The following is an 11,160-nucleotide window of genomic DNA, read 5'->3' on the forward strand; positions in this document are numbered from 1 at the left end:
ATATTGAAGGCAGTCAAGCAAGACATTCTCCATCTATGACGTGCAGAAGCTGCCATGGTATCAAATTACTTCTCTGTTTGCGTGCATGGTCAACCGCAAATGAAGGGTCTTATCCAGATAAGACTGAAGCGTTACGTGATATTTTTATACTTTAACGCAAAAATACGCATTTTTTAAATCAATTTCATCGTGGAAGATAACGATTCTTTTCTTGAGATTTGCCAAGTTTTGAAATAACTGACTGGATCAAGTTTTACATTTACAATGACAGCAACAGCAGAGCGCCACAAGCCCACAACATCCCAGCTTGTGACCACGGGTCAGCAAACATTGTGGGCAAGGCAGCCAGCTCAATCACTGATTACATTGCGTAAAAATGTTATGACGTCACACACAGAAGCAATTCTGATTCATATAAAAAAAATTAGTCATTTGCGCACACAAGATCACATGCATTCGTGGACTCAATGCTTTTTAAAATGACATATGGCCACAAAACTGTCAAAATTATTGGGTTCATAGCTTGTACCAAAGTTTTGTATGGCCTGCTTTCTTGGGCCAACCAATTGGGTCGACAACAGCCGGGACGGGATTTTCAGCAACAGCACGCAAGTGGTGCCCATCAATGAATAACTCACTTTGTGAAAAGTTATTTGTTAGCGCAAACGCAAAATGACTGAGCATGTTTTCTCTTCTGCCTCGCAATGTTGGTGCACCGCAAAAAGACGTTGTTAAGATGTGTGGAATCTAATCTGGCTTTGACACCTAATATTTGTAGAACAAACAACGCAAAGCCAGCGTTGAACAGTCATATCTTCAAACACTGGTAAATCAATAAAGACGACTTGAAAGGTTTCTAGTTTTCAAATCCATCTTGCTGCATGAGCACAATATTGGGAAAGATACATAAAATACAAAACTATCAGCTTGGTAGCTATTTGGTGTGGAAGACAACGGCAACAACAAACTTTTTTGCAAAGTTTGAACCAACCATTTTTGGAGATTACACTTTTGAATTCATGTCAGCAGCGGATAAAAATAAAAGGCTTGTTCAGCACTACTGTTTACAAATGGCAAAAACACTTATTTGCCATTGTTTGGATGCGAAAGCTTCAGGCCTCCCTTTTTGCGGCAGAGTTGGTATGATGTTAGATTAATTACTTCTCTTCATTTGAGGGTGGGGTAATTAAAGCAATATCGTTGTTTCGTCATTCCATACGTTGCTAGGAAACGACGCCATTCGCAGCGGAGGTCAATTGCGTTTTTATTGTTTATTACTTTCGTTTCTGTGGTCAGCGCCATGCGCTGCCTTGTCAAGAATGTTATGGCAAGGCAAAAACTGTCCATCGTATGAAAATATCTACAAAGCAATAATCCTAAATTCATAAAACCTATGAGTTTGAGCACTTTCAGTTTCTTCAAGTAGCTCAGCTACATCTACTTCTGTGGTAGACAATAGTTTTAAGACTAGAAACTTCAACAAGAAATACTAATTTTTAGACTGCATTGAGTAACAGGTCATACAACTTCGTTTACTTAGAAAGTTTTATTCATTTCAAGACATTGTGACCGTTCGCTACATACAATGGTGTGCTGTAGTGTACGGTAAAACATACTTCAGTTAAATGCACAGAAGCGAATCCTAACAGAAGAACGTAATGAGGAAGCACATTACCATCGATCAACGGCAATGAAATGAATTTCCATAACAACATTTACGTGGCATGTGGTATTTGCTGAGACGTGGACTACTGTAAGTTAGAAAATGACCAGTTTAACAAAATTTAGAAGTCATTCATGCAGATAGTTTTAACTTAATCATGGCTGATACTAAATTGCACAAAAACAAGACGTTGCTGCGTAATCCAGCGAAAAAAATTACCCTTTTAAAACGTTTCTATATCGTCGTTGAAATGAAGTGAAAACGCAACGTTTGTCAATTGAAAGCTGTACAATGTTACCGCAGGATATGCGCTCAAAACAACGTCTCTGTACACAAAATTCCACAACTTTCGCATTGACACCATTTATCACTGAATCAATGTGAAATGTGGAAATTTTAAGCGGTACCAAAAGCAATAAATCGGTTGAAACATGTGAAATCGAGTTGCGTGCATCAAAAATATTAACTGTTCCATTGTACAACGAAGGGAGCTGAAAATAGTCAAACAGCATGGTGCCAGCATAAGTGTTTAATAACATTCACCAGTTTTCAAAGCAAACTGGTGAACTTTCCAGATAAATCATTAATGTTAGCTCGTCTCAAAAGGTTAAGTGGTGAGTCAAGCAGTCAATGTTGGTTTTTATCATAAAAACAACAACACACTTCACTAAGTTACTCATGGTCATTTATTAGCTTTACGACTTTAAACAAAAAATAACCAAAACCAGCAACTAGTCATTTATTTGATTAAATCGAATTGTAAAACACTCGCTTCTTGAATCCGACTGGATTTTCAACCACCAGAGCAAGTAAATTCTTTAAAAATTCATTTGAAAATCTTCGTGACCATTCACAGAATTCAGCATACAAAAGTAAACTGGGTACACCAAGTTAGCAAGTTTTGTATCAATAACTAGGTTAAAACGGCCGCTTTTTCTAACTAGGATATGCAGCAATTTAAATTCTTTTTTCGTCCGTTGAAAGAGATCCATCTAACGCCAAGTTACAAACAGAACTATCAAGTTTGCAGCACATCGAAAGCAAAGAAAGGGGCACCAAATAAGGAGAGAACCAGCGAGGGATAAACAGGTCAGGCGTTGCGCTTCAATTACAAAAATACTTCAAAGATAAGTTACTTAAAAAAAGATGAAAATTACGCAATGAGGAAAATAATACTTTATCACAAACATTATTCTATTAAAAAGCACCACGATTGATTAAAAACATCCACTACAAACTTTCGTGAACAAAAAAAAGTGATATATTCGTAAAAGTTAACCGCAATCATTGTTGGAAGCAAAACCCACGCAACCAAACGACCTCTTCAAAATAATTGACAGTACTAAAGTACAGATCAAACACAAAACATTGCGAAATCAGGATCAGCCCACCGGGCACGAAAGCTCAAACATGGCATGATATTAATCCCTGATTTTGAACGATAGTTTCAATATTGTAAGATGACTTGGCACGTAAAGAAAAGCTCATATAGTAACAGCACAATAAAGCGTCCGACCTAACACGATACGTCGTTACATGCAACCAAAGGATCAGCAGTCAGTGACAAGCGCTTTGATGATGATTCCATATTTTCAGCTTTTAAATGAGTGCAAAAGTGTCAGCATTTTGACAGTACCGTAATGATGATGGTGGAAAAACTTGAAATATGTACCAGAGTTTGCCAATCAATGTGTTGACGTGTTTTGAAGGCTTTTTGTGCTACTGTATAATATATACTGAGATTTAGAAGAAAAAAAAACGGAAAAGGCTTGAATGACGTATGGATAAGCGGCCATTCCACTTCATCGTATTAGCAGTAACTTGATCATTCTAACATGACAGCAACGAACCGGTGTTAAAGACAAGAAAAAACACCTTTACTCCAAACAGAAAGTCAAAAAGTGATCTTGTCAACAATTCATTGATTTCGGCAGCATGTAATAATAACAATATGAATAGAGAAGCATTGAAAAGTCGGCATCTTACAAGGGGTCGAGTTGCGTTCAAGCCCAGACCACATTGATCTGAAGCAGTTGTATGTACATAAGGCCTGGTGCAGAAAATAGCTGCATTTTACTTGATCAAGCGTAAAATTCTTGGTCTTGAGAGTGTTGGAATTCCGATGACGAAGCTAGTTTCGCTTGCTCTTCGAGGGTATAGCTGCCTTCGTCCTTTTTCCTCATTCGGTAAACAAGGAGTGTCGTGACGCAAATGGCCAACAAGACGCCAACACAACCGCCGACAATTATAACTGCAACATGTGATAATGGACGTTACTGAGAGATCAGGGCGTCGCATTTCAATATCCTATCGGCTTCATATAGAATTCAGTTTAAACAGACATTCTTGAACTGAAATCCAACATTACAAACAAGCAAACAAGGTACAAACAAGGTAGGTGGCTAGCAAGTAAATGAAAATGAGATTTTATGACTCACCGGCCAAAAATTGGTTCTTGCCAGTGACAGGTTCATCACTTATTGAAGCTAAGTCTTCTTCAACATTTCTTTCATCCACCTCTTCACCCTAAGTGACAAAAAGGCTAGTGTAAAAACTTTTGTTTACCACAACATATGAGCACTAATAATAATAATTTATTCCACACCAGTTGGGTGCAAAATAGAGTCAATAAAAAGTATCCATAACTGGCGATTTTCAGCCAACTGTCGCAGTTGTTACGGGCTGTGCTTTGTAACTAGCACTAACATATGTCATGTCAAGCTACACAGTGTTTACCTCGTTATTTTCTTCATTTTGTATTTCTTTAGGCGGTACACCTCGAACTTTTGGTGGTTCCTGTGATGCTGTTATTTCTGTTTCACCCTTTAATAAAATACATTTACATGATGATCAAAAGAATACAAATGTACACACAATTATAAAATAAGTTCTACACAATCATGAAATAGCAGGTTTTGGGACGGCAACTGTAATACACATTACACAACCACAGTACGTATTACTCTTACTCAAGACTTGTTTGTGTGATATACATACATATCTACCTTGATTAACCTGTCCTGGGTAACATTAATATAAATATCTTTATACACTACACTGACTACAGTATGTTAATCAGCAAGCAATTCGTCAAAAAAAACGAGTACTGTACAAATGTGATATTGGTCTCAAAAAAATGTACCAATGTACCATACCAGTGATTGGTACCTGAAGGCTGCTGCTTTGGGGTCTGCTACTATTCGGCGAGTCCGATTCGGCGAGTCCGATTCGACTAGTCCGATTCGGCGAGTTCCCTATTCGGCGAGAGCCCTTTTCGGCGAGTGCCCTATTCGGCGAGTTTTTGAAATTTTTGAAAGGAAATTATCGGGTACCGTAGCCTAATTATAATTGCCGTTTTTACATCGTTTTAACGTCGCTAAACGTTGAAATCGTGCAGAAAGGAATAAAAATAAAATGTTTGAACTATTAAATTAAAATTCGTCATGTCAGTTCAGTTGTTTTTATTTCTGACCATCATATGAAAAACAATACACGTCAACATAGCAAAGGTAGAAGCGACAAAACGCGAACGTTAAAACGTGCTTGGATGTTTCTCAGTTTCAACGTACCCTAGTCAGCAAAAGCACCCTTTTCTACACGATTTCAACGTTTAGTGACGTTAAAACGATAGGCCACACACTTGGTTAGCCTTTTCATTCTGTTACTACAATGTAAAAATGAACTGTTAGGCTAACTGGGTTCTTGGTACAAATTTTTGCTGGTCGGGATAACTAGGCTACGGTAGCCCACCCGATAATTTCCTTTCAATCTAAGCTGTAGGACTGTAGGTCACACATTTGTCGATCCAAACTAATCATTTTAACCATAGGCGCCTAAGCCGTGGGGACCAGGCCCCCACGCATATTTCCGCGTGGGAGCAACTTTTTATGCGGCATTGATACATAAAACAATAGATGAACTAGCGATCGGCAGCAGGAAAACATTTTTAAATGCAAACCGCAACAGCTTTGCAGTAAATAATCACTAGAACGAGTAGCGATGCTACAATCCCACCCCTGTCATATTTACGTTGATTTAACGTCTGCAGACGCTTGCAAACAGTCTCGCTGTCGCTTTCGAAAGTCGAAACCTCTGCAGAGAATTGTTGCGGCAGTGAATCGGTTGCTGTGAAAATGAACTTGAAGTCTCGGCCCGAGGTTACCACTAACCAACGTAACAAGGGCTGGTACAAACCGCACTGCCCACAGTCGCACAAGCGGCATAATCAACACAACAACGGACTCGCGCAAACTGCATGGCGCACACACGTCTGTTGCCATAGAAACCCGATCAAAGGCGGGGAATATGCACATCTTTTGTTTCATCTGCAACACGAAAACGGGCGTATTACAGCGAATTGAAACTTGAAAGCTGGTCAGCCATAAGTTGCGATATTGTATCATAGTGAAAAGGGAGCAATGTCAAGTCGAAAACTTAATCAAACGTCTCTCTGTAAATATTTTTCAAGGGCTGTTTACGGATGTCAGCAACTTTTAAATTTATTAAAGGTGACGTGCTGTTGAATTGATGTAAACATGAATGATTTTGCTTTCAACGGGTATATTTTCAAGCATATGATCAAGTTAGTATTTTCATTCCATTTACAGTATACCTTTTAGTAAACCTTTTCGTCTCTTGTTCGTTGCTAAACTTTATGTTGTGCTTAGCTTAAAGAGTCGCAGTCCATCAATCGCTAGCCAACGCAGACGCATAGCATGTGTTTTGGTCGAGCTTTGTTTATAATAATTAACGGCAGGTCGAACGTAGCGATAACTCCGAGTGTGGCAATAAAAGCAATCCTAGTGTGACGACATAATTACGTCATCCATCTGCGTGACATTTCGCTGAATTTACGTTGCTGCTGATGAAACACGCTTTCGCCCCCAAGGCCAAAAAATAGTCAGGCGCCTATGATTTTAACTATTCAAAAGTACTAACTTATAGACATAAACATTATTTTTTTTGTAACATTTTCTTTGTTTTATTTTTCCTTCATATCTTAAATTTTTCTGAAGGTGATGCAACCTTGCCAAATTTCTTTCAACTCAATAACTTACTTTGGTCACAAGCACGTTTTAACATTCGCGTTTTGTCGCTTCTACCTTTTTCTACACCTTTGCTATGTTGACGTGAATTGTTTTTGATATCATGATCAGAAATAAAAACAACTGAACTAACATGACGAATTCAAGCACGTTTTAACGTTCGCGTTTTGTCGCTTCTACCTCTGCTATGTTGACGGGTATTGTTTTTGATATGATGGTCAAAAATAAAAATAACTGAACTGACATGACGAATTCAAGCACGTTTTAACGTTCGCGTTTTGTCGCTTCTACCTTTGCTATGTTGACGTGTATTGTTTTTGATATGATGATCAAAAATAAAAATAACTGAACTGACATGACGAATTTTAATTTAATAGTTCAAACATTTTATTTTTATTCCTTTCTGCACGATTTCAACGTTTAGCGACGTTAAAACGATGTGAAAACGGCAATTGTAATTAGGCTACGGTACCCGATAATTTCCTTTTAAAAATTTCAAAAACTCGCCGAATAGGGCACTCGCCGAAAAAGGCTCTCGCCGAATAGGGAACTCGCCGAATCGGACTAGTCGAATCGGACTCGCCGAATCGGACTCGCCGAAACGGGCCATTCCGGCTGCTTTGTGCCAACACCAACTCTCTCACAAACAAATCAAGCTGCCAATCTGGTTTAAAATTTCAACACAACACAACCCAGTCAGCAAAGCTGGTTCTTTTTACATTGATTCAACGTCTGCAGACGATGGATCATTGTAAAAAGGCCCAGTTCTGCTGACTGGGAAGCACAAAACCAAACACAAATATGTAGCTCAACTTAACTATTTGCGTAAAAAAAAAACTTACTAGGGGAAAATGTCTTACTTTTAAACAAATCAATAAAAGCAGGCAATATCTGGCAAACAAAACAGCAAAGCTCATTTAGTTATAACAATGAAAACAAAAAACTAAGACTAACTTCAATGTTTCCGTCTGTTGTTGAACTTGTCATTGATTCAGTTAACTGGTCTGGAATCTCCTCTATCATACCTGCAAATCAAATGTAATGAACTAATTCAACATCTACATGATAAAGCAGGGCTACTCAACTGGCGGACCACGGTCCGAATCCGGACCTTCTGGGTGTTGATGGTGGACCTTGATCTTTTGGAAGAATAACCTCATAGCCACGTTTCAGGGCTTCTTTAAACAAATTTCAACTGGGAGGAAGCAATTTGTATTGTGATTATCCTAGTCACTGGCGCCGACTTACGGGGTGGCCACGCTACCCCGTAACCGCTGTGGCGGGGTGGCAGCCACCCCGTTTAGGTTACATTACTTACTGCAAATAAATGTAATTTGAACGGACGTTTAAATCTTTCTTTGATCATTGGTTTTCGCTTCAAGTCAACGCAAAGAAAGAGGTGAACCAATACAGTATTGCGAAGCAAATGATTGTTTTTGTCACAAGCATGATACTCGCCTAACATCAAGCAAGCTACGTGAAGATTACGCAACACGTAGCTACGAGTTTTTTCCTTGTTGTTGTTGCGATCGTTTTATTTGTTACTTGTCATAAGTCACTGTTACATTTGTTAGGTTTACAATGAGATTTATTAATCAATGAAATACGATCTTTCCATTGCCTCCCTCAAAAGTCTTTTTTGAAAATTTTTAAACTGCTCATAATATCGCTATAAATTATGCCAGCTATAAAATACTTGGAAATAAAATTATCTCGATGATTGATAGCTCCACCCCCTAAATGAATATCTATTTTCAAATTTCATTAAAAAAATGCAATTTTCGAAACTTTTTGAGTTTTATTTAAAAAGTGCACTTAGAAAAGTAGCAGTTTTAACGTTCTGCAAATTTACACGTTTACATGATTCTATTCGAGGAAAGCTACACCCCCTGCCAATTCTCAATAATAAAAGTCAACCCTTTTCAATTACTCAACATTTTGCATTTTGAATTATTTTCCGATTTCAATTGGAGTGTACTACTGTCATCTAGTTCATGCTTTAATTTCTACTTTGATATCTACTTCATGCAATAATATTGCGTCACCGTGAATTTATTGGTCTGACATAGGAGTTGCTTGTTACATCATAGAAAAAATTACGAAAAGTCGTCCAGTAAAAGTTTTCGCCGTCATTCCAGTTTTACTCAGCCTTAAAGATGCCACCGAAAAAGCGTTCAAAATTGAAGCCCTCCATTGAGTCATTTTTGTTGCGTCTAGTCAGGATTTCAGCCAGCATGAAAGTGACCAAACGCCTGAACGAAACGAAAGTGTGCCACTGCCAAAAGGTGTTAGCACGATCAGGGAGGTTGAAGAACCGAGCAGGATAATCACTGTTTAAGGGAGAAGCTATCAAAAATCGTGGGAGAGCGAATTCCCGTGGCTAGAATACGATAGATGCAAAGATAGAGCATTCTGTCCGATTTGCAACTATGTCGCAACTGCTTGATTGATCTATTTGTAAGCAATGAAACAATTTCATTAATGCTTCCAAACGTGGTCTGCATTGTAAAAATATACTTATCGTTGCCTTCCACCACCTGCGAGGCGGAGCAATCGTTTAGTGCACTCAGGCGCATAAAAACCTACTTGCGATCTACCAACACGCAACAGCGATTGAACCGTGTTCTAATTTTAAATATTTGTCAAGCTGAAGCTTCACGGTTACAACTTGACCAGTTGATTAACAGTTGGATTGACAGAGCTGTTGTTCGCAAAAATACTTTTGCCAAATGTTAAGTGTCAGAGCAGCAACGTGACAATAAAATTTACGACATACCTCCTGTGCTTTGTTTTAAAGTTGCTTTGTAAATTATCGAGCTACAAATCAGGTGTGAAAAGACAATTGCATCTACGAAACACGCTTAGTAAAAATCAAACAAAAACATGCAGTTTGAAAGTTTTTAGGTTGCCATATTGTGCTATCTCCGCCACCCCGTGCAAAAATAAAAGTCGGCGCTTATGATCCTAGTTGCTGGGGGGATTCTCCCCCCGGACTCCCCAACACTTTCTCAGAAATCCAAGTCGAGTTACATTTTATCTAAGAAAGTAGTTTGGTACAGACAGTTTAACTTTCGTGGTTGCGTGTGAAATAACTTATTCATCAGACCGCTAAAAATATTCAGCTTGTCAAACTGGACCTTTGTTAACATTAGTTGAGTAACCCTGTGATAAAGTGTGTACATGAAAACATCAACTCAAAAACTCAGTAAAGTACCATACTACCATTCTAGCTTACCTGACCCAGAATCTTCAAATTCATCAATTATATCTTCGTCATCACTTGGCATAGTTTTACTGAAAGCTGATCCTTCAAACATAAATTCATCTTCTTCATAAACACTGAGATCTTCACTGCTTGAGGCATGCACCTGAAATATGACCATCAGAGTGACATTGTGGATGTTGTTTTAAGATTGTTAGCAGTTCATGTTTCAACAATGTTGAAACATTTCAAGTTGGATTTCAATAAATTTACTTCGAGGTAAGAGCAAATTGCCACCAGACAATCAATTCATGTTCTGTTACTAAGTTTCTGTTTTGCAGCATAAAGAAAATACACAATTATGCATAAAATAATTATATGCAATCTTCAGGACTACACTAGCACTGTTCAAATGCAAAATTGCACTGTTTTTAAACAACTTAATTTCAAATGTTAGGTGAAGATCACAAGTTGTATTATACAAATTAAAATGAGCAAAGACATCACACAAGTACCTGCAGCAAGCCAACCACCATGAGCAAAACCAGCAAGTTTTTGGCCATCTTTCTTCTAAATTGTCTAACTCCAAACACCAACAAAACTTGTCTTTCTTGGTAAGTCAGCACAATATTATATTCCACAATATGGTATATCCACTTAATATTCAGAAATCAATTATTAAAATACAACAATATATTTAGTATTTCTTGTAATGGTTTTTGCTGTAGCTTTTGTTGCAACTATGTTCTGAAAGAAAATAACACCACATTAATACATTACAATACTAAATTTGTAATGCATATTATATTAAAACAAAGTTTCATGATGAAAATTTAGAAGCAAAAGACTAGTCAATTGACAGTCAATCAATTGACATGGTAGCTAATATTATCTGAAACATCAACACAAGTCAGTGTTTAATAAAATGTACTCATGAATATATAACTATGACTTTTGCATAACATTGCGACTAGTCACTGCAGCTAATCTAGAAAAGCAAACCATTTATTGATGTGAGTCAAGCCAACAGTTTATCTGGGTTAGTGGTGGTGCCAGGTATGAACTAATTGAAACCTGTCTTGGCTAATGCAGCTTATGTGAGAAAAATGCAGTAGAATTAATTTTCTTTGTGAACCTGTTTAAATATATAATCGAAAACATAGAGTTATGATCTGACAATAGTTTTTCAAAACACAACAGCAAACTAGTGACACGTGAGTATTGACAGTTCAGGAAAGAAATACGTGAGA

The 11,160-nt window shown here is 37.8% G+C and overlaps 1 protein-coding gene across 1 annotated transcript; it reads right to left on the reverse strand.

Annotated features, from left to right (window-relative positions):
* Window positions 1–1,527: 1,527 nt before the first annotated feature.
* Window positions 1,528–10,653, reverse strand: LOC145770296 (syndecan-4-like). Its single transcript, XM_082581894.1, has 6 exons — window positions 10,426–10,653; window positions 9,944–10,076; window positions 7,663–7,733; window positions 4,400–4,486; window positions 4,102–4,189; window positions 1,528–3,914 (listed from the first exon to the last, which is right to left on the reverse strand). Exons 1-6 carry the CDS (start codon window positions 10,471–10,473, stop codon window positions 3,745–3,747), a joined length of 597 nt encoding a protein of 198 aa, XP_082438020.1. The 5' UTR covers window positions 10,474–10,653; the 3' UTR covers window positions 1,528–3,744.
* Window positions 10,654–11,160: the final 507 nt, after the last annotated feature.

Source organism: Aplidium turbinatum, chromosome 5 (assembly GCF_918807975.1).
Source record: "Aplidium turbinatum chromosome 5, kaAplTurb1.1, whole genome shotgun sequence".
In the NCBI taxonomy this organism is placed as follows: Eukaryota; Metazoa; Chordata; class Ascidiacea; order Aplousobranchia; family Polyclinidae; genus Aplidium; species Aplidium turbinatum.

Excerpts from the sequence above, each read along its gene's own strand:
- LOC145770296 (XM_082581894.1), bottom strand. The coding sequence starts at position 10,473 with ATGGCCAAAAACTTGCTGGTTTTGCTCATGGTGGTTGGCTTGCTGCAG. Across the intron at positions 4,487-7,662 it reads CAACAGACGGAAACATTGAA|GGTGAAACAGAAATAACAGC; the intron begins GTTAGTCTTAGT and ends ATTTTATTAAAG. Across the intron at positions 4,190-4,399 it reads AAAATGAAGAAAATAACGAG|GGTGAAGAGGTGGATGAAAG; the intron begins GTAAACACTGTG and ends TTTGTCACTTAG.